Below are 24,045 nucleotides of genomic sequence, written 5' to 3'. Positions count from 1 at the left end.
TGTAGCTTATTTTTTTCTTCCTTCTCAGCTTCTTTTTTCATCATACCCTGCCTAGAAAGCATGGTTGGAAAACTGATCCCAAGTCTCAACTAATGCCGCTTATTAATTGCCTACTGAAAAGGTGAGGGTGCAACTCAGGTTATTCAGAATTGCTCTTCCTCCCATAGTTGCCACTGTTTGTAACCCAATATTTGTAACCCTTTGTTAACTTTTTTAAAAATAAATTAGCATGCCCAATTAATTTGTTCCAATTTAGCATGGCCAATCCACCTAACTTGCATATCTTTGAGGTGTGAAGGTGAGACCCACACAGACAAATGGAGAATGTGCAAACTCCACAAGGACAGTGACCCGGGGCTAGCATTCAACCCAGCGACTGAGCATCGTGAGGCAGCAGTGCTAACCACTGCGCCACCCCCTTTGTTGACATAAATGATATTATGAACTTATTTTTGATAGAACCAGATACATAACTTGTCATTCCAGCCAGTGGCATTGGCAGTTTCTATTAACAGAACTTTGCTACTCATCAGATACTTAATTGATTTCACCAATGCTAAAACACACTAAAATCATTTAAGTATTTGCAACCGTATCTTCAAATTGTTAAAAACGAAATCAAAGTAATTTTGCAGAAATTTTATATTGGCTCTATTTCAGCATATTTTTAATGCCACACGTTACCAGCCTAAATGACAAAATACAGATCAATGGATTAATTTTTTAAAATGACAACGCTTTACTTTGCTGGTTTTCAGGTATTCTTTAGCCTTTGTGATGTCTCCTTGCTGTTTTGCTCTTAGTGCAGCCAATTTATACTCCTCCTGTCTTCCAACCAATAATACGTTTGTCTTTGTATCATCACACCCTGTAAAGCATAAAAACAAAACTACTTTTTTTAAAAATAGCCAAATTCATCTGTAGCAAGACTGACTTCAGATGACAACTTTATTCCTAATTTGTAGTCGAGTTTAAAAGTCCACCAAGTCGATTTGTGCCATGAGTAATCTTATATAATCTGCCCTATCGTGGGCTCCACCAGAATTTTTTTTAAATCAGTTTTTAATTGATTCCCAAAAGAGAATAGGAGCAGGTAAACATATTACAATACTGTACCATAATGCAACCCCCATCCCCCATAAGCGGAAAACAAACAAAAACTGTACAAAAAACATGGTAAAATTAACAGTCAACAGTAATTAACTTGGTTGCCATCCACAAAAGAAATTCTCAGCGAACATTTATGGCATAGTTAATCTTCTCCAAATATAGAAAACACATTAAGTGGCACAGTGGTTAGCACTGCTGCCTCACAGCACAGGGACCCATGTTCAATTCCAGTCTTGGGTGCCTGTCTGTGTGGAGTTTGCACATTCTCCCCATGTCTGCGTGGGTTTCCTCCAGTTTCCCCCCACAGTCCAAAGATGTGCAGGTTAGGTGAACTAGTCATGCCAAATTGCCCCTTAGTGTCCAAAAGGTTAGGTGAGGTTATTGGGGTACGGGGATAGGGTGGGGGCGTGGACCTGGGTAGGGAGCTCTTTCAGAGGGTGGGTGGAGACTCGATGGTCCAAATGGCCTCCTTTTGCACTGTAGGGATTCTATGATTCTTCCAACCAGAATGAAGTATTGGGTGGCTTGGAGGACTTCCAGGTTAATAAAATCCGCCTGCGGATTATTAATGAAGCAAATGCAATGACGTCTGCCTCAATCTTGTGAAACTGACTAGTGCAGATGAGAATCCCGATTTATTTAAACCAAGGTAAAATCCTGAAAATTTATAATAATTTGATACATTACCTGAGCTATCATTAATTACTGTGTCCGCAGTAGTGGATACATCAGTCATTTCTGATTGAACAGAAGTTACAGACTCTGTGATGCTTTGAGGTTCAGGTACGGATGACATCACGGGTAATACTGTAACATTAGGTTTAGGTAGTAGTTCCTCATCTGCTGCTCCTGGTGCATCCTGATGCATTTCAGCTATTCCATCTTCCACATATTCAGCTTCCAAACCTTTTACACTTAAGCCATCGGATTGGAGTGCTGTGGCACTACTTTTACCAGTGGCAACTGGGGGAGGAATTTCTGCTTCCTCTATCTTTTTACCTTTCCTTGCAGAAGCCAGCAGAGTCTGTAAAGTCTATTAAACAGAAGAAACAGATGAAGATTGTACAATTCTTGCCACATTCAAATTTCTGAAATAGTATCTTCATGACAAAACTATAGAAAGGGTTTTGTGAATAGCTGATCCAAATTATTCGACAATAGACGGAACACTTCAATATTTAGTTATGAACAGCTTTTCTAGCAAATTGGACAGTTGGTGTCAGAGAACTTAACTCTTGCATTTCTTTTAGCTATGAAAACACAATGGTAGAGGAATTGGGTTATCACAAAAAATAGTTTGAAAATGCCAGGGCAGCACGGTGGCGCAGTGGGTTAGCCCTGCTGCCTCACGGCGCTGAGGTCCCAGGTTCGATTCTGGCTCTGGGTCACTGTCCGTGTGGAGTTTGCACATTCTCCCCGTGTTTGCATGGGTTTCGCCCCACAACCCAAAGCTGTGCAGGGTAGGTGGATTGGCCTTGCTAAATTGCCCCTTAATTGGAAAAAAATAATTGGGCACTCTAATTTTATATTTAAAAAAAAAGAAAATGTCTCAGGGGGTGAGTATATGCACCTATACAAGAACTGTCGGAATGATACAAAAGAAATGCTCCGTTTTCCACCTTGCTGGAACATTAAATCCTGGTGAAAATAATCGCAGTAACAATACTGAGTTACTGTAAACTGTCATTCAAGCAGTTTTGTCAAATCATTAAATGGAGACCCAAGAGGTGAGAGAGGCCGACGTTCTGGCCTTTGCTCCTCTGGTAGCCCGGAGACGGATCCTGTTGGGGTGGAGGGACTCGGAGCCTCCAAAGCCAGGGGATATGTGTGAGCGACCTCGCGGATTTCCTTCGGCTGGAGAAAATTAAATTCACCTCAAGGGGGTCGATGGAAGGGTTGGCCCGGAGATGGAAACCGTTCATTGATTTCTGCCTCAGTGTACCCATACAGCTCCAGAGAGAGTGTGGCGACTAGGGGCTTTTCACAATAACTTCATTGCTATGTTAATGTAAGCCTACTTGTGACAATAATAAAGATAATACATAGATCAGCATTGGTATTTTGGCTGATTGTAAAGCAACTCTGACAGTTCTAAAGAAGCCTGAAGCACCCTTGCTTTACAGCTTATAAGTTACAATACAAATTACAAAACATTTAAAACATACCTTCAGCCCCCGTTCATATCTCCTCATTTTTGATGTCTCTCCAGTTTCCTTTGCATTACTAATTGCAAACCTATACATCTGGAGTCTATCTTCCAGTACATCTTGTAATCCCCCAGCATTCACAGAAATTGCATTTGACTTGAAAAAAGAAAATAACTTTTAGGAATTGAGTTACATTTTTCAGACAAAAAACAGAGGACCTCATCTTTACTCAAGAGACTTAAATGTTTGGTAAATGTGTTTTTTATCCTCAGTTCACTAAATATTTACTACGTAAATGTGCACTGCATGTTTAAAAATGTGATCTGTGACTTTATAAAATGGGGCAATAATATGTTCCTCTTACCTACAAACAAATTATGCGCTGATACTATTAATAGAGACTGTGTTTGATAATGTAGCTTTGCATTGAATTAGATTCTAATGCAAACTTAAAGTACCTCAACAGTGTTTGGAAGTAACATTGCTGCCATAACTTTCAAATCATACTGCCACTGTTGCAACCGCATTCCTTTATATCGATACACATTCGAACATATGAATTAAGAGCAAATGTAGGCCATTCTTGCCCTTGAGCCTGCTTTGCCATTTGCTAAAATCATGGTTGATCTGAATGTCGCTTCAACTCCATTTTCCCCATTACCTTTGACTCCTTTGCAATCACAAATCTAATTCAGCCTTGAATATATTGAATGACCAAGCCTTTACTGCTCTGTGACAAAGCGAATTCCACAGACTAATGACCCTCGGAAAAAATGTATTCTCGTCTCCATCGTAAACGGACGACTCCTTATTTTTAAACTCTAGTCTTTCTCATAAGTGGAAAAACCCTTCTAGCATCAACCTAGTGAAGTAACCTCAGAATATCATGTTGCAATAAAATCACCTCGCGTTCTTCTAAACTCGAATAGGTATAAGCCCAACGTGTTCAACCTTTCCTTTCAAGATAACTCCTTCTGGAGCAAGGGGGCAGAAGCCCCCCACCTGGAACGTAAAGGGACTTAACGGCCGAGTGAAGAGATCCAGAGTCCTCACCCACCTCAGAAATATGAAGGCCGACATAGTCTTCCTCCAAGAGACGCACCTGAGGGAGCAGGACCAAATGCGGGTAAGGAAGGACTGGGTGGGACAAACCTACCATTCCTGCTATGGGACAAGGGCCAGGGGGGGTGGCGATCTTGATCGGCAAGAGGACGATCTTTAGGGCGACAAGGACGGTTACAGACTCGGGGGACGGTACGTCATGGTCAGCGGGGCCCTGGATGGGGCACCGGTGGTACTAGTCAACGTGTACGCGCCCAACTGGGACGACACGAGTTTCATCAAAAAGACCATGGCAGAAATCCCAGGCATAGCGACGCATCGACTAATTATGGGGGGGGGGGAGACTTCAACTGTGTACAGGACCCAAAGAAGGACAGATCAAACCCCAAAACGGGAAAACCTCTTCTTATGAAAGGAGACAAGGACATACCAACAACCGCCACGACAGACATACAGACATTACTGGAAGACCTACTGGACGCAAGTATCCTAATAAAGGGAACTGTAGCGACATGTATGGCCGACTGGTAGAAAGGGCCGACACCGTACTGGACGCAACAAGAAAGAAATGGGAGGATGACCTGGGGATTGAGATAGGTTGGGGACTCTGGAGCGAAGCACTGCATAGGGCCAACTCCACCTCCACATGCGCAAGGCTCAGCCTGACGCAGTTAAAAGTAGTACATAGAGCCCACCAAACAAGAATCCGCATGAGTAGGGAGGAAAGGGTGGCTAGGCAGCAGCTGGTCGACTCCATACTGGAGGTAGACCGTAAATACTCCGAGGCCCCGACCATAGAGCTCCTGGCAGGAAAGAACTACAAAGGAACTTTGACCTGCTCTCCACCAGGAAAGCAGTGCACCAACTCCGCAGGCGCGCGGGGCCCTGTACGAACACGGAGACAAAGCCAGCCGCCTGTTGGCACACCAACTGAGAAAGCAGGCAGCCACCAGAGAAATTGCACAAATCAGGGGTACCGGAGGCACGTTGGAAACGGAACCAGAAAAGATTAACAAAACCTTCATGGCCTTCTACCAAGAGCTGTACACCTCAGAGCTGTACACCTCAGAGCCCCCCAGGGGGGTGTCTGGGATGAAATGGTTCCTTGATGGACTGGACATTCCAGTCGTGGAGGTGGGCAGAAAACAGGGCCTGGAAGCACCACTAGCACTGGGAGAGATCATGGACAGCATTAGTTCCATGCAGACGGGGAAGGCGCCGGGACCGGACGGATTCCCGGTGGACTTCTACAAAAGTTTTGCGACAGCGCTGGCCCCGCACCTGCGGGAGATGTTCACAGACTCGCTAGCTAGGGGCACACTGCCACCCACGCTAGCACAGGCCTCTATCTCGCTGATACCTAAGAAAGACAAAGACCCAAAGGAATGTGGGTCATACAGACCCATCTCACTGCTGAACGCAGACGGCAAAATACTGGCCAAAATCCTAGAGGACTGTGTACCTGAGGTGGTCACAGAGGACCAGATGGGCTTCGTCAAAGGTAGACAGCTTACCTCGAACATCAGGCGCATGCTGAACGTGATAATGACCCCCTCCATGGAGAGAACACTAGAGATGATCGTCTCCCTGGACGCAGAAAAGGCCTTCGACAGAGTCGAGTGGAAATACCTCATAGAGGTACTGGAGCGGTTCGGGCTTGGAACAGGGTTCACCTCTTGGGTAAAGCTCCTATACAACGCTCCCATGGCGAGCGTACCGACCAACAATACCAACTCCCAATACTTCCAACTGCACAGAGGCACCAGACAAGGATGCCCACTGTCCCCGCTGCTGTTCGCCCTAGCGATTGAACCGTTAGCAATCGCGCTCAGGGCAGCAAAAAGTTGGAGGGGGAACCGAAGGGGAGGCAGAGAGCACAGAGTCTCACTCTATGCAGATGGCCTGCTCCTCTACATTTCGGACAATCAGAGCAGCTTGGATGGGATCATTGCGCTCCTGAAAGAATTTGGAGCCTTCTCGGGCTACAAACTCAACATGAGCAAAAGCGAGATCTTCCCAGTACTCCTGCAAGTGGGGGGTGGGGGGGGGGGGGGGGGGGCAGCACTAACGGGGCTGCCGTTTAAACAAGCCCGACACAAATACCGCTACCTGGGGATCCAAATAGCCAATGACTGGAAAGGGATCCACAAATGGAACCTCACCAGTCTGACGGAGGAAGTAAAAAAGGACCTGCAAAGATGGAACACACTCCCACTCTCCCTCGCGGGGAGAGTCCAGACAATCAAAATGAATGTACTGCCCAGGTTCCTCTTCCTGTTTAGATCCATCCCGATCTACATCCCCAAGGCCTTTTTCAAAGCACTGGAGAAACTAATCATGGCGTTCGTATGGGGGTAAAAATGCGAGGATCCCAAATAAGGCCCTACAAAAGACAAAATCCGGGGGGATAGACCTCCCAAACCTACAATTCAACCACTGGGCGGCAACAGCCGAGCGAGTAAGGGGATGGATACAGAAGCCAGAGGCCGAGTGGGTGCGCGCGGAGGAGGCCTCCTGCGTGGGGACCTCCCTCCGGGCCCTCGCCACGGCAGCACTCCCATCCCCACCCAAAAAATACTCCAGCAGCCCGGTGTTGATAGTCACCCTCCAATCCTGGAACCAACTGCGGCAGCAATTTGGCCTGACCAAAATGTATCACAAAGCTCCCATCTGCAAAAACCATAGGTTCACACCAGCACTGACTGACGCCACCTTCAAAAGGTGGAGGCAGGACGGAGGGACACTGACAGTCAGGGACCTATACACGGACGGCAGGATCGCAACACTGGACGAACTGACAAATAAATTTCTACTAGCCAGGGGGAACGAGCTACGGTATCTGCAGCTCAAAAACTTCTTACGAAAGGAGACAAGGACGTACCCACAACCGCCACGACAGACACTACTGGAAGACCTACTTGACGCAAGTATCCTAGATAAAGGGAACTGTAGTGACATGTATGACCGACTGACAGAAAAGGCCGACACCGTACTGGATGCAACAAGAAAGAAATGGGAGGAGGTCCTGGGGATTGAGATAGGATGGGGACTCTGGAGCGAAGCACTGCATAGGGTCAACTCCACCTCCACGTGCGCAAGGCTCAGCCTGACGCAACTAAAAGTGGTACATAGAGCCCACCAAACAAGAATCCGTATGAGTAGGTTCTTCCCGGAGGTGGAAGACAGATGTGAACGGTGCCAAAGAGGCCCGGCCAACCACGCCCACATGTTCTGGTCTTGCCCCAGACTGGTGGAGTACTGGACAGCCTTCTTCGAGGCACTGTCCAAAGTGGTGGGGATGAGGGTGGAGTCATGCCCGAAAGTGGCGGTCTTCGGGGTCTCGGACCAGCTAGATGCCTCCCTGATCGCCCGCCGTAGAATCCTGTTTGGCTGGCGGTCAGCAGCACCACCCAGAGCTGCAGACTGGCTGTCCGACCTCTCGGAATCTCTCCAAATGGAGAAAATCTAATTCTCCATCCGAGGGTCGGACGACTGCTTCCATAGAACGTGGGAGCCATTCACGCGACTGTTCCGGGACCTGTTTGTGGCCAACGAACAAGAGGAAGAATAGCCAGGTGGCCAAGAATCAGGGGAACTTAGTCAAGAATCAGGGGAGGGTAGCCAAGGCATGAAAGAGAGAGAGGAATTGGGAGGGAGGGAGGGGGGGCTAAACCTGAAGAAAGAAAGGCGAACTACAGGGGGGGCGGGGGGGAGACAGCTGAACCGGAGGAGGGAGGGGCAAACCGTGGAGGGAGGGGGGACAGGAGAGGAGAACCAGCGGGATGGGGCGGGGGGCAGGGAAACGGGAGCCGGAAGGAAGGCACGGGGTGCCGAAACGTGCATGACATCTCCAGGATCGGGGAACGAGGAGGTTGGGGATAGAGGACGGGAGGAGCAGCAGAGGCGAGCGAGGGATGGCGGCAAGACCCGTCCGGGAGAGGCGGGCGACAGCGGCATGCGACCCGGCCAGGTGTCGCACACGGTGGTTATCTCCCCGGCACCCAAATGTATATTTACCCCCCCCCCCCCCCCCCCCCCCCCCCCCCCCCCCCACCCCCTTGCCCCCCCCCCCGCAAACAGTCGCGTACTTATGTGGTGTAAATAATTCTGCCAGATGCACAGAGCTGCCGCTGTCGAGCTGGTGCCCAGTACCCCACCAGTTAGTCTATTTCATATTTTATTGTATTCTATGTTGGGGTGTGCCCTTCTCTTCTAAATATGTGTATATATATAGATATATGTTTCGTATTCTGTGTACATAACGGTAATTATACCTTGTTCAAAAACACAATAAAAACATTTATTAAAAAAAAGATAACTCCTTCTTCCCAATAATCAATCAAATTAACCTTCTCTGAACTGCTTCTTATACAATTTTATCCTTCCTTAAGTAAGGAGACCAAAACTATACACAGCCAGAGGCGGCCTCAACTGGTGCAGCAAAATGTCTCCATTTTATATTCTAATCTCTTGCAAAAAACAACAACATTCCATTTGTAAGGTACAAAAGATGAATTTTAAGTAAATGGTTCTGAAAAGATACAAGAATAAGCTTTTATTTTAACTACAAAAACAGGGTTTACCTGAGACTGAGAAACAGTAAGTTGATTCATTGGTCCTGGAGCAGACTCAATGGGAACAGGAGAATTTGCAGATTCATCATCCTCCTCCTGAACTATTTCCTTCAGCTCTGCCTTAGATATGAAAACAATTTTACTTATATGGCTTTTTATTTTTTGCATACTCTCCTTTACCAATACATCAGCCATTACCATACATACCACTGACAAATTACCCAGTGAAAAACATAGATTAATTAATGGAAACAACAAAATTGCAATTGGAAGATTAATCGTAGCCCCTTCTTGCACCTTAACCCATTGGAAGGCTAACAAGAAGTTTGAAATAGCTGAGAGGTAGCTATGTACAGGATTGGTGAAACAAAACTGAGAAATTGATGGATATAATTTAATAGGATACACCTGGAATTGCTTGCATTAAACAGATTAATTTTTTGGCTTCAAAAACTATTGCGAGAACATGAATAAAACAATTATCTACAACTCCAAACACCTAAATCTGATTTAAAAATACAGATTTGATATACTCAAAGGGAAATGCCATAGATCCAAATTTATTAACAATTCTTATCTTTTTTTCCCCAATTAAGGGGCAATTTAGCATGGCCAATCCACCTAACCTGCACGTCTTTGGGTTGTGCGGGTGAAACCCACGCAGACACGGGGAGAATGTATAAACTCCACACGGACAGTGATCCAGGGCAGGGATTCAATCCCGGATCCTCAGCACCGTAGTCCCAGTGCTATCCACTGCCCAAATGTGCTGCGCTAAGATTAAATCTATTATAATTAATTCCATGGCAATAAGGAGGCATTGGTCAAATGGGAATTCAATACTTTGGTGTCTATATCAAAATAAAAAGTTCTTCAATTACTATACGTAGCACAATATTTGAAAACAGTTCTTAATGGAACTCAAAATTATCATGATCCTCAGTACTGTACTTGTATGCCCGAAGATTTCAATTTACCAATAGTTCTTCATCGATTTCCAAATCATCGTCATCGTCTTCATTTTCATCTACATCCTTCATACATTCCTCAGCCATTTGTTTTATATGGTCCATTGGCAAAGGTGCTGTGGATAAAATATACAAGGGATGAAGAAAATAGTCTTGACTCAGTAAACTGTCCTTTGCTTAGATTAGAGATACCATATTTAAATAGCCAATGACAGAATAATCGATGATGGAAACTACAGAATGACTGGGTATTTGACATAATAGAACTATGCCACAAAAAAGGCCCAAGTTGTATGCCTCAGCTGCAGTAAATATAAACCAACAGTAAAGCAACTGCAATAAGGCTAATGCCATTTTATACAAAAGTTATGTTATTCGTTTCTTTCTTGAAGAAGTTATAATTGTGCTAGATCCAGCTTTAAATCTGTTAATTTTATACTTTTCTAATTTATAGCACTAAATACTTTCCAATGCCATGTCTTTACATATACTTTGGCAAAAGAAAGTAGTACTTAGTGCTTTATAAAGTATTTTATAATAATAACCATCTTTATTATAGTCATAAGTAGGCTTACATTAACACTGCAATGATGTTACTGTGAAAATCACACTACGGCACCTGTTCGGGTACACAAAGGGAGAATTCAGAATATCAAATTCACCTAACAAGCTTGTCTTTCGGGAATTGTGGGAGGAAACCAGAGCATCCGGAGGAAACCCACGCAGACACGGAGAGAGCATGCAGACCCGGCACAGAGTGGCCCAAGCCGGCAATCGAACCCGGGTTTCTGGCACTGTGAAGCAACAGTGCTAACCACTGTGCCACCATTTTACAGTGATCAAATGCAGATTACTTTAATTTACTCTCCTAAACTCCATCACACATTAAAAACGTTATACGCTATCGTTGAATATCCAACCCAAAAAAAAGTCATTGCAAATGGATACTAGGATGCAAATTCAAAGATGCAGATTAATGCAGAGGTTCAGAAATGATTACAAACCACCTAAACCTTGCTTTCATGGTTTTCATTAGTATGCTCACGGTTCTGTTACAAACTCTGTAGAGACCATTAAAAAGAAAGAGCTTCCAGGTGATAGCTGAAAGGATAACATGACAAGATTTCACATTAAGATTTTAACAGTACTAGACCAAAAGCACTAATGAATACTATTTTTGTAAACAGCTTAATACAGAACAGAATTTTCCCATTTTACTTTTAACACAACTAAGAACTGCATTTCACAGGTTTACTTTACAGTCCCTGAAGTAGCCATTTGATTTTCCAGGACCCAGTCAAAAGATTCTTCACTTCCTCGGGTTCACTTCAATTGCTTTCCTTTTTTAAAATAAATTTAAAATGCCCAATTCTTTTTTTTCCCCAATTGAGGAGACATTTAGCATGACCAATCCACCTACCCTGCACATCTTTGGGTTGTGGGGTGAAGCACACGCAGACACGGGGAGAATGTGCAAACTCCACACGGGCAGTGACCCGAGGCCAGAATCCAACCTGGGTCCTTGGCATTGTGAGGCAGAAGTGCTAACCACTGCACCACCGCACCGCCCTCAATTCCTTTCCTTTCCCAACTTGGTGACTTTTAACCCCAGAGTGGTCTTTCACAGTAAGGGTATTTCCTGAAGATACACACTCGAGCGCAAGCTAGGTAGATTTTCCATCCTGGTTTCAATCCTCATGAGTTTGATCTTTTCAATCCGACCGTGAGCTCTCCCCAACATTCCTGAATGGCAAATTCTGCTCTCTCTCTCTAGATCCTAGCAGACTGCCTGTGTCTGAGAATTTCAGGGATATCTTAGAAACTCAACCCTATCTCTATAGCAACATGAATCACATGGCCTTATTTTAAGGTGAAACTGCTTATTTGCTATACTTGATACACCTATGCTCTTTTATCTTGAAGCCAACAGAATTCAAAGCACAACTGCTTACAACCCAATATTGAAATGAAATGAATGGAAATCGCTCATTGTCACAAGTAGGCTTCAAATGAAGTTACTGTGAAAAGCCCCTAGTCGCCACATTCCGGCGCCAGTTCGGGGAGGCTGGTACAGGAATATTCTCACCACTATCCTGGGATTTTTGAGTCGTGCTGTTTTACTGTTACTGTAGCACTGTAAACGTAGATGCTGCTGCTATTGGTTTCAAAGTGTGAAAACCTTTGCATCTTTTTCCTCACAAATCAATCCAGGCCTACTTTTAATCTTTAACATCCGCATTCGCTGTTAGGCAGACTGCAGAACAAGTCATATGGCCCCTTTTTATTTTTTCCTAAATTAAAGGCACAATCTCAAAACAATCTTATTGAACCTCATATTTGTAACAATTCAAATAACAGGGATAAATCGGTTCCAGTGGTGAATGTAATATATAGATGTATATACAGTAGTCCCCCGTTATAACGCGGGTATTGGGGTCCAAGACAGCCACCCACGTTACATCCGAGCCGCGGATATCCACCGTGGGGGTTTTTAAATTTAAACACTTCAGGGTCATTGGTAGACAGCCTCCCATAAGCCCTCCCGCCGTATATCGCGAACCACAGGGCAGATTTCCCTGATTCCTTTACTCCATGGATGGGCATTCTATCGATCGGTGAGCTGGCTGTCAGCACAGGAAATGCACAGACAGGGAACACTGCGCCCGGAGGCATACAGACTGTTCGAAGCGGAGCAGAGACCACAGGGCAAGTGACTGCAGATCCACACGGTTATTGAGACAGGTTTAAAAAGGCACCCGCAGTTAACTGGCAATTGTGCAGTTAGAGCAACTGTTTCCCCACTGTGTCACCAACAAAGACCCACAATTGGTGAAGGATAACTTTGCAAACTTTTACATTTAGCAACTTTCTCGGCAGGCTTGGTTGCTAAAAATAATCCGCTCCCCGACTGGAAAAAAAGTTGGGGTCCATAAGCCCCCCCCGCCGTATATCGCGAACCGCGGTATTGCGGAGCGCGGAATAACAGGGGACTACTGTATGATAATTCACATTGTCTTTGTAAGCGCAGTAGCGCTATCCTACCACTAGGGGGAGTAGCTCTGAGAGTACTCAGGAACTTGTACTGGGCTCTACACTTGGCTCCGCCCACAACTCCTCCCCCTAGTGCAGCTGTATAAATACCCTTGTCCAGAGTCAGCCTGAGTTCACTAAGAGTTCATCAACGGGTAACAGGCTGGCTCGGAAGTAAGTCGATTAAAGCCTAGATTCATATCGGAAACAAGTGTCTGGTGAATTGATGGTTCCATCAATTTAATCGACTTAAGAACAGTAAAGATAGATTATGGAATCGGCCCTCAAGCCTGGATGCCTGGAACTCGACCCACAGGATGCAGAGTCTAAAGAAATCTTCTCCCACTGGATCCGGTGCTTCAAGGCCTATCTGGCAGAAGCGAGCACAGCCGAAACAACAGAGGATCAAAAGCTAAGTCTACTGCACGCGCGGGTGAGCCACAGAATCTCTACGCAACTAAACTCGGCCAGTTCATATACTGCGGCGCTAGCAGTTCTCGATAAAATTTATGTAAGGCCTATTAATGAAGTTTACGCTCACCATGTGTTCACGACTCGCCGCCAGCGGCCTACAGAATCACTCGCTGAATTCCGAAGGGAGCTCAATAATTTGTCCAATGACTGTAATTACCAAGCGTTTACCGCGGTTCCATCAGTTCCCATCAACTTTGTCCCGACATCATAATTCTCTACATTTAAATTAAGATACAGCAGGACTCATCATCGCCCCCATTTAAAACATTGCCACTTCTGTTTTTTTTCCAATATTTTTTATTCTCCGCCTTTTTCACATTTTCTCCCAAATTTACACCCACCAACAATAAACAATAATCAGTAACAAATATGTCAATCCCCACATCAGTAACAATGATACCATCCTCCCACCAAACCCCAAACATTAGCCCGCATGTTCACACAAAACAAATGACAAAAAGGAATTAAGGATCACCCATAGTGGCCATTAACACACACAGCCCCCCCCCAACCCTCCCACCACACGGCCGAACTAATGTTCGATGTTATCCAGTTCCTGCACAATGAATAATGCCCATGAATTGTAGAACCCCTCCATCCTTCCCCTCAGTTCAAACATAACCTTCTCAAGAGTCAAGAATTCCAACAGGTTCCCCCCGCCACGCCAGGGCACAGGGTGGAGAGGTTGCTCTCCAACCTATCAGGATCCGCCTTCGGGCGATCAACGAGGCAAAAGATACAACATCTGCCGCCGCACCCGTTTCCAACCCTGGCTGGTCCGAAACCCCGAATATGGCCTCCCGGGGACCCGGGTCTAGTTTCACTTGCACCATTTTAGAAATTACCCTAAAATCCTCCATACAGTAATCCTCGAGCTTTGGACAGGACAAAAACATGTGAACATGATTTGCGGGGCACCCCTCGCAACGTTCACACACATCTTCTACTCCTTCAAAGAATCGGCTCATCCTCGCCCTCGTGAGGTGTGCTCTGTATACCACCTTCAGCTGTATCAGCACCAACCTCGTGCACAAGGTGGAGGCATTCACGCCCCAGAGCACCTCACACCAGAACCCCTCCTCCATATCCTCTCCCAACTCTTCCTCCCACTTTGCTTTGACCCCTTCCAGCGGTGCCTTCTCCTCTTCCAAAATAGATCCATAAACCGCCAACACTACCCCCTTCTCCAGTCCCCCTGTCGTCAGCACCTCCTCCAGCAATGTGGAGGCCGGCTCCACCGGGAAGCTCTGTATCTCCTTTCTGGCAAAATCTCGAACCTGCAGGTATCTAAACATTTCCCCCTGCTCCAGCGCATACTTCGCTTCCAGCTCCTTCAACCCTGCAAACCGACCTCTAAGTAACAAATCTTTTAGTGTCTTAATCCCCTTCTCCTCCCATTTCCAAAAATTTCCATCCCACCTCCCTGGCTCAAATCTGTGGGGCGGAATTCTCCCCTCCCGCGATAAATCGGGAAGGCCGTCATGAACTCGGCCGAGTTTCATGACGGCCTCGGAGGCCGCTCCTCTCACCTTATTCACCCCCACCCAGGGGGCTAGGAGCGGATCTCCGTAACTCTCGGCCGCCGGGCCTTGACGCGCCGAGAATGACGCAACGGCGGCGCCTAAGTGACGTCAGCCGCGCATGCGCAGGTTGGCCAGCTCCAACCCGCGCATGCGCAGTTGATGTCACGACAGATGACGGCTCAAACCCGCGCATGCGCGGTTGCCGTCTTCCCCTCCGCTGACCCGCAAGACGCGTCCCTTTGAGACGCTGGGCCGACGATCGGTGGGCACCGATCGCTGGCCAGTCCCCTCCCGAGCACGGCCGTGGTGCTCACTCCCCTCTCCGCCTCCCACAAGCTTCAAATCAGCTTTCGGTGCCATGTTCACGACGGCAGCGACCAGGTGTGGTTGCCGCCGTCGTGAACCGGTCGCGAACGGCAGGCCGCTCAGCCCATCCAGGTCGGAGAATCGGCGGTCGCCGTGAAAGGCGGCGAGCGGCGATTCTTCCAAGCGGGGGGTGGGAGAATCGCGGGGGGTTGGAGAATCGCGGGGGACGTGTTGTGAGTCGCCTAGCCCTCCCGCGATTCTCCCACCCGGCGTGGGGAGCGGAGAATCATGCCCGTGGTTCCCCCAAATCGGCATTTCCCTTGACCCTGCCCCCAACCCGAAGTGTTGGCGAAACTGCCTCCAAATTCTCAATGAAGCTATTATTACCAGACTCCTTGAGTATTTCCCCGGGGCTATCGGGAGCAGTGCTGTTGCTAGTGCTTTGAATCCCGAACCCCTGTACAAACTCTCCTCCATTCTGACCCACTGGGAATCAACCCCTCTGACCCAGCTCCGCACCTTCTCCTCATTCGCTGCCCAGTAGTAATACATCAGGTTCGGAAGACCCAAACCCCCTGCCTGCCTTCCCCTCTGTCACAGCACGTTTCTGACTCTGGCCATCTTCCCTCCCCATATAACGACGTGATCCTTCCCTCAATCTCTCTGAAAAAAGCCTTTGGCAGGAAATTCGGCAGGCTTTGAAAAATAAACAGAAATCGCGGCAACACATTCATTTTAACCACCTGTATCCGACCAACCAGTGACTGAGGGAGACCATCCCACCTTGCCAGATCAACTTTCACTCTCCCCACCAAACTAGTGATGTTGTACCAGTGGAGCCCCCCCACTCCCGGGCATCCTGCACCCTCAGGTACCTAAAGTGAGTCTCTGCCCTACGGAATGGCAGGCCCCCAGCCCCGGCCGAGACACCACAAAATACTCACTCTTGTCTACTCCGAGAAAGACCCAAACACTCGAAGCAGCTCCAATATTCCCCCTATCGACACACTCGGTCCGACACGTATAACAGCAAGTCATCGACATAGAAGGACACCCTATGCTCTATCCCCCCCCCCCCCCCCCCCGCACTATTCCTTTCCATACCCCCGAACTTCTTAATGCGATGGCCAATGGCTCAATCGCGAGTGCAAACAGCAGGGGGGACATAGGACATCCCTGCCTAGTCCCATGGTGGAGAGAAAAGTATCTCGAGCTGATGTTGTTTGTGCGGATACTCGCCCTCGGCTCCTTACATAATAGCTTTACCCAGTCCACAAATCTTCGTCCAATCCCAAACAGCTCCAGAACTGCCATCAAGTACCCCCATTCTACCCGGTCAAACGCCTTCTCGGTGTCTAATGCCACAACCACCTCGGTTTCCTTCCCCTCTGCCGGTGCCATAACGACATTCAATACACTCCTAATGTTTGAAAAGAGCTGCCTCCCTCTCACAAACCCCGTCTGATCTTCACCTCCCACCTTCGGGAGGCACTCCTCCAGCCTACCCGCCAGTACCTTCGCCAATACTTTTGCGTCCACATTTAAAAGCGATTATGGACCTATACGGCCCACACTCTGTTGGATCCTTATCTTGTTTTAGCAACAGGGAAATCGATGGCTGCCCCAAAGTTTGTGGCAACGCCCCCTTCCCTATCGCCTCTTCAAACATCCCGACCATCAGGGGTGCCAGCTTATCCTTGAATTTTTTATAATATTCCACTGGAAACCCATCCGGCCCTGCCATCTTCCCCGACTGCATCCTCCCAACTGAATCCTTTATCTCCTGCTCCACTATCACTCCTTCTAATGTAGCCCTGTCCCCCTCCCCTAACCTCGGTTACTCCAACCCATCTAGAAATTCCTGCATCTCACGGTCACCCCCAGGTGGATCTGACCTGTACAACCTCATAAAATTCCTCAAAAACCTTGATCAGATCCGGAGCCACCACCAACTTCCCTGCCCTATCCCTCACCTGAACAATTTCCCTTACCGCTGCCTCCCTCCGGAGCTGACCTGCGTATCTCCATGTTCATAAACTGCACCCCTTGCTCGTCTCAGTTGGCACACCGCCTTCCTGGTAGATAATCGGTCAAAGCTCGCTTGTATTTCCTTTCTCTTTTCCAATTTCGCTGGATCCCCATCTTCTGCATAACTCCTATCTACCTCCAACGTCTCATCTATTACCCTCTGCCGCTCCAACCTCTCCTCTTTGTCCACCCTGGCCTAAAACAAAATCACTTCACCCCTCACCATCGCCTTTAGAGACTCCCAGACAACTGCCTTCGACACCTCACCTGTACAGTTGAAACCTACATATTCCTCAATTACCTTTTCAATTTTGTCACAGAACTCTTGGTTCCCCAAAAGCCCCACATCCAGTTTCCACCCCGGCCTCTGCGCTACCCCCTTCTCCAGTACCATATCCACCCAATGCGGAGCTTGATCTGACACTGCAATTGCTGAGTATTCCGACCCCTTAACCCCAGCCAGCAAAGCCTTACCCACCACGAAAAAGTCGATCCGCGAGTATACCTTATGGACTGCTGAGAAAAACGAGTATTCCTGTTCCCTCGGGTACAGAAACCTCCAAGGGCCCACCCCTCCCATTTCCACCATTAGCCCAGCCAACGCCTTCGGCCCCCATAATTGGACCAGTTAGCACAGCCGTGACCTGTCCAACCTTGGCTCCTGCACCAAGTTCCAGTCCGTTCCCCCCCACCACTATCAGTTCGTGTTTGTCCAAGTCAGGGATGGCCCCAAACACCTTCTTTGCGAATCCCACATCGTCCCAATTAGGACTGCATACACTTAACAGCACCATTAGTTCGCAATATACGGCGGGGGGGGGGCTTACGGACCCCAACTGTCAGCTTCCCTCTCCGGATCAAAGTGAGCCGGCCGCTGAAATTGACACTGCCGGCTGATTGGAGAGAGGAGCAGCGTTCCTGGTAAGTTTCTGTGGGTTTCCCTCTGCTTCTCCCCAATAACGCGGCTTGTTTTAATTTGACCCAGTGTTTCGCAGACTAGGATATGTCCATGGAAACCGGCTGACCCGCGGACCGGCAGAAAAAGCCTGCAGGAGCAACATTTGGTGTTCAAATAATTAATTAATTCTTCATCCTTCATCCTGGGGTGGGAACGTAATGGCACAGTATATATCCATTATCTGTTACAAGTCAGATCGTTTGCCTCATCGATCAGAGTTCTGATAAGGGAATGGATCTAAGAATACCAGAGTTCCTGGTAAGTTTCTGTGGGTTTCCCTCTGCTTCTCCCCAATAACGTGGCTTGTTTTAATTAGATCCACGATGGGGGTTTTAAATTTATTTAAAAATCTATGCATGCATTTCCCATTGAGAGTCTACGGGGGTCTGACCTCTCCCCCCGCCCCCCCCCCTGTAGACTCACAATGGGAAGCGCATGCATAGATTTTTAAATAAATTTAAAACCCCCATCGTGGATATCCACGACTCGGATGCAACGCGGGTGGCTGTCTTGGACCCCAACACCCGCGTTATAACGGGGGACTACTGTACTCTGTTGGCCTTGAGCCCTCTGCCCCTTCAGGCAAGCCCACAATTCTCAGATTGTGCTGCCTCAAGCGGTTCTCCAAGTCCTCAAGCTTTGTTCAGAATCCTCTGTTGACCTCCACAACCCTCCGCAGCTCATCCCCCATCAAGGTGAACTGGTCGCTGTGCTGCAACACGGCCTCCTCCACTTCCTTCATCTTCTTTCCCTGCTCTCTCACCTTGGCCGATGTCTTTGCCACAGCTACCCTCACCGGGGCGATTGCCTCCTCCACCAATGACTTCAATGCGACTGCCATCTCCTTCCTCAAAGCCTCCACATACCTCGCAAACTGCTTTTCCGGCTTCACCACCATCACCTCGGTCATCTTCTCCACCGTAGGTAGTGCGGCCCCACCATGCGGTCCGGCATCCGCCATCTTGTCAGCACTTTTGCTGGTCCTCTCATCCAACAGCGAGTCCACGTTTCCTCCCTTCCTCAATGCTGCTTTTCACATGCTTTAGCGACTTATTATTTTTCCTTTTTTTTCACCCTTCTTTCCTTCTTCAATCTTTTTTTTTATTTTATAGGGAAACAAAAAATTCTTCCTTCAAAAAAAAGGGAAAAAAACTTTCACCAAGTTTCTTTAAAACTTTTTTCTCTTCATTTTTTGTATTCCTCCAGAATTTCGGGAGCCATCCAATGTGGGACATCTCCCCTACATCGCACCCTGGCTTCGGGCCTGCCGCCTCGGCCTCCGTTTGGCTCCACCCCTGCTGCTCCGACCTCCGCGCGCACTGGGCCCGATGCCTCAGCACCAGCCGCCCGACACCCGCTCGGGGTTCCTCGCCGGTTTTCAAACCGGCCCTGCTTGATGCCCAGGACGGGGGTGAGGGGAGCGAAGATTGGGGAAACCCCCGAAAGCGCTGCAAATAGTGGCCACTGGTGGGAGCTCTTCTCCATGCGGCCAACCCATTCGCAAATGCCACCGAAGTCATTGCCTTTTCTCCTCTGTCGCCCCCCCCTATAGGTTATTGCAGTTTTAAGAAGGTTTCAGTTACTCCCAACCATCTCCCTAAATGCGCGACACTAGGAAAATCATAAAAGATGCTTCATGTGTGAACTAGCACCAATGTCAAACCCATTAAGTACATACAGCCAAGAGATTACTTCAAGAAGACAAAGCAATATATAACACAAATTTAAATGGGAAGGGTATTCTGCTGCACACACAATTTTGAATATTGTAGTAAGAGATGCCTACACATCATCTAATTCAGTGTTGTCCAATAGAACTTTCAGACGAGCCACAAGAGTTGTCACAGTGAGAATTTTTTAGTTAACTGCGCTAATTTGGGAGAAATGCCTCACACACAATACAGGTAAATGTAACTTGTGTGTATATTTCTGTCACAAATAACTATTGGTGTGCAGCACGGTGGCGCAGTGGGTTAGCCCTGCAGCCTCACGGCGCCGAGGTCCCAGGTTCGATCCCGGCTCTGGGTCACTGTCAGTGTGGAGTTTGTACATTCTCCCCATGTCTGCGTGGGTTTCGTCCCCACAACCCAAAGATGTGCAGGCTAGGTGGATTGGCCACGCTAAATTGCCCCTTAATTGGAAAAAAATGAATTGGCTACTCTAAATGTATTTTTTTTTTAAACTTTTTTAAAAACAACAAATAACTATTGGTGTGGAACTTTAAAATCTTTCTCTTTCAACAAAATTTTGAATCCTGGAATCAGTTTGTCAGACAGCACATCTTAGTATGAACAATATTTTGACTTCAGAGTGATTGCTAAGAATGTTGACACCCACAAATGAGGCTTGCCTGGTCTCATCAAGGAATTACCATCCAGAACATTATTGTATATGGTGTCTGCCGTTTGTCACGATGTGGTATTTTGGAGCTGCTCACTATCATGTATTCCTGCTGACCAGAAGCAGTCTTTCCAATTTTGAGGGGGCAACAGTGACAGCTGCATTGTCATATACATTGGTATTCCCATGGTGCTGAACTCTCATGTTTTCACCCATTTTACATAACATTTCAGCTGATTACCTCATTGTTTGTACTTAACCAACAAACAATAAACAACTATAAAAAACAAATTTTTACAAAATGTCTGTTCCAAGCTGTCTCTGACCAGAGTCACGGCATCCTGGGCTAGTGTAAAGCCAGGGGTGGGCAAACTACGGCCCGCGGGCCGCATGCGGCCCGCCAAAGGTATTTCTGCGGCCCACCAAGTCATTAAAAAAAAAAAAAAAAATTTTTTTTATTTAAAAAATTTTTTTTTTTTTTTTTTTTAATTTTTTTTTAAGGTTAATGTGGGGGGGGGCTGTTGGGTTACTTACTGGTATAGGGTGGATACATTGACTTGAGTAGGGTGATCATTTATTGGCACAACGTCGAGGGCCGAAGGGCCTGTTCTGTGCTGTACTGTTCTATGTTCTATATGAGGCGCCCAGAATCATAACCGGGTGAAGTAATTATTTTACTTAATATACTATGCGGCCCTTTGTGAATTGTGAATTTCTGAATGTGGCCCTTGCACGGAAAAGTTTGCCCACCCCTGGTGTAAGCAATTCCAGCCCGCCTTGATCCAGAGTCACAACACAAGTGAAATTAGAAACCAGTTATGGGAGAAGGGGGAAAGAGAGGGGGAGAGGGGGGAGAGGGGGGGAAAGAGAGAGGGGAAGAGGGGGGGAAAGAGAGAGGGGGAGAGGGGGGAAAGAGAGAGGGGGAGGGGGGAAAGAGAGAGGGGGAGGGGGGGGAAAGAGAGAGGGGGAGGGGGGGGAAAGAGAGAGGGGGAGGGGGGGAAAGAGAGAGGGGGAGGGGGGGAAAGAGAGAGGGGGAGGGGGGAAAGAGAGAGGGGGAGGGGGGAAAGAGAGAGGGGGAGGGGGGAAAGAGAGAGGGGGGAGGGGGGAAAGAGAGAGGGGGAGGGGGGAAAGAGAGAGAGGTGGAAAGAGGGGGAGGTGAAAAGAGGGGGAGGTGGAAAGAGGGGGAGGTGGAAAGAGGGGGGGTGGAAAGAGGGGGGGTGGAAAGAGGGGGGGTGGAAAGAGGGGGGGGTAGGGAGAAGAGAGAGAGTTGGGGGAAGGGAGGGGGAGCGAGGGAGCAGCTCTCTCAGAAAGCTTCACACAGCAACCATCATAGATTGCAGTGCCAATCAGCCACTAGAACCGACTTCCTCCTAAGACTCAGCACCAAAGAGTCTACTTTCGCCTCTCCAAAACCCAATATCACAATGTCCTGACAAGCAGGATGCTTCAGCTCAAATCTTTTGCTCAAAGGCGCATTCTAAATATGGGCCCACAGACCAAAAATAAAGAAAATGGGAACAAAGGAAATAACAGGAAGGATTCTTACAAAAGATTGCTGTGGCATTTGATATTGTGGCAATTCAGCAGAATACCGTTCCCTTTAACAAGTTAATTAACCAGAGTTTAAAAGTTTTTCCAGAAGCATTTTTTTTTTTGCTTTCAAATCTACAGCAAAATGCATGGCTTAAAAATGTGAAATTATGGAGGCCTCAGAAAGCTGTCAGTTGTAGTTTTTTTCCAATGAAAATATTACATATGAGGGCAATTCTCAAGTCTATACCATGACAAATGCGTATCTTTGTATAGTGCCTATATTTTTTTTTTAAGTATATTTTTATTAAGGTTTTGCAGAATTTTTCATAATAAAACAGTAGTAACCATAATAACAAAACAAACTAGAGTGAACATTAACATAGTGCAAAAAGAGAATATACAATAACAATTAAATAGACATTACCCCACGCGACCCAGCCTTCCCACACCATGCCAATGAAGCACTCACACCAACCCCCCAACGGATTGCTGCTGCTGACATTTTAATTTTCCCCGAGAAAGTCGACAAACGGCTGCCACCTCCGCGAGAACCCTAGCGTAGACCCTCTTAAGGCAAACTTTATTTTCTCGAGGCTGAGAAACCCAACCATGTCAGTAACCCAAGTCTCCACACTCAGGGGCTTCGAGTCTCTCCACATTAATAAAATCCCTCTCCGGGCTACTAGGGAGGCAAAGGCCAAGATGTCGGCCTCTTTTGCCCCCTGAACTCCCGGGTCTTCTGACACTCCAAAAATCACTATCTCTGGACTCGGCACCACCCATGTGTTAAGCACCCTGGACATTGCCCTCGTGAACCCTTGCCAGAACACTCTAAGCTCCAGGCATGCCCAAAACATGTGGACATTGTTTGCAGGGCTGCCCTTGCACCTCATACAACTGTCTTCTACCCCAAAAAACTTGCTCATTCTCGCTGCCGTCATGTGTGCCCGGTGGACCACCTTAAATTGAATTAGACTGAGCCTGGCACATGATGAGGCGGAATTAACCCTGCCCAGGACCTCTGCCCACAGACCCACTTCCAACTCCTCACCTAGCTCCTCCTCCCACTTGCCCTTGAGCTCCTTCCCCGGGGTTTCCTCCACCTCCTGTAGTTCCTGGTAGATATCCGACACCCTCCCCTCCCCCACCCAGGTGCCGGAGACCACCCCGTCCTGTATCCTCAGTGGCGGCAGCGTCGGAAAGGCCACTACCTATTTTTTCAGGAAGGCTCGTGGGGCAGATTGTCCTCTAGCGCCTTCAAACTGGGAAAGCTTCCGTCTATGAACAGATCTCCCATCTTTCTGATGCCTGCCGTCTGCCAGCTCTGGAACCCACCATCCATCCGACCCGGGACAAAAATGTGATTGTTGCATATCGGGGTCCAGACCAACGCTCCCTCCAACCTCTTGTACCTCCTCCGCTGTCCCCAGATCCGCAATGTCGCCACCACCACCGGACTTGTGGAGTAACGGGTCGGTGAGAACGGCAAAGGAGCTGTTATCAAAGTTCCCAGACTGGTACCTTTACATGACGCCGCCTCCAGCTGCTCCCACACCGCCCCCATCGGCCACTTCCTAATCATAGCTATATTGGGCGCCCAGTAGTAGTTGCAAAAGTTCGGCAACGCCCCCCCCCCCCCCCCCGGATCTCCTTACTTGCGGGGTCTTATTCGCCCACACAAATCCTGTAATGATCCTACTCACCCGCTTAAAAAAGGCCTTGGGGATGAAGATGGGGAGGCACTGAAAGACAAACAGAAATCTGGGGAGGACAGTCATTTTCACGGTCTGCACCCTCTCTGCCAGTGACAGCATGAGCATATCCCACCTTTTAAAGTCCCCTTCCATTTGCTCCACCAACCAGGTCAGGTTGAGCCTGTGCAGGGCACCCCATTTCCTGGCCACCTGTATAACCAGGTAACGAAAACTTTTCTCTACCATCCTGAGCGGCAGCTCTTTCAGTGTCTCTTCCTGCCCCTTGGCCTGGATCACA

General features: G+C 47.7%; 1 protein-coding gene across 1 annotated transcript in view; it reads right to left on the bottom strand.

The window, feature by feature from the left end:
- Positions 1 to 24,045, bottom strand: part of cc2d1b (coiled-coil and C2 domain containing 1B) — a 130,675-nt gene that overhangs the window by 90,788 nt on the left and 15,842 nt on the right. The window contains exons 3-7 of the mRNA XM_038794246.1: positions 9,871 to 9,977; positions 8,903 to 9,013; positions 3,276 to 3,413; positions 1,798 to 2,143; positions 744 to 868 (exon numbers count right to left, since the gene is read on the bottom strand). Of these exons, the coding sequence (XP_038650174.1) occupies positions 744 to 868; positions 1,798 to 2,143; positions 3,276 to 3,413; positions 8,903 to 9,013; positions 9,871 to 9,977 (827 nt within the window). The remainder of the gene's footprint in view (positions 1 to 743; positions 869 to 1,797; positions 2,144 to 3,275; positions 3,414 to 8,902; positions 9,014 to 9,870; positions 9,978 to 24,045) is intronic.

Source organism: Scyliorhinus canicula, chromosome 4 (genome assembly GCF_902713615.1).
Source record: "Scyliorhinus canicula chromosome 4, sScyCan1.1, whole genome shotgun sequence".
NCBI lineage: Eukaryota > Metazoa > Chordata > Chondrichthyes > Carcharhiniformes > Scyliorhinidae > Scyliorhinus > Scyliorhinus canicula.
Note: the sequence above shows the minus strand (reverse complement) of the source record. Positions and strands in the feature narration are given on the sequence as shown.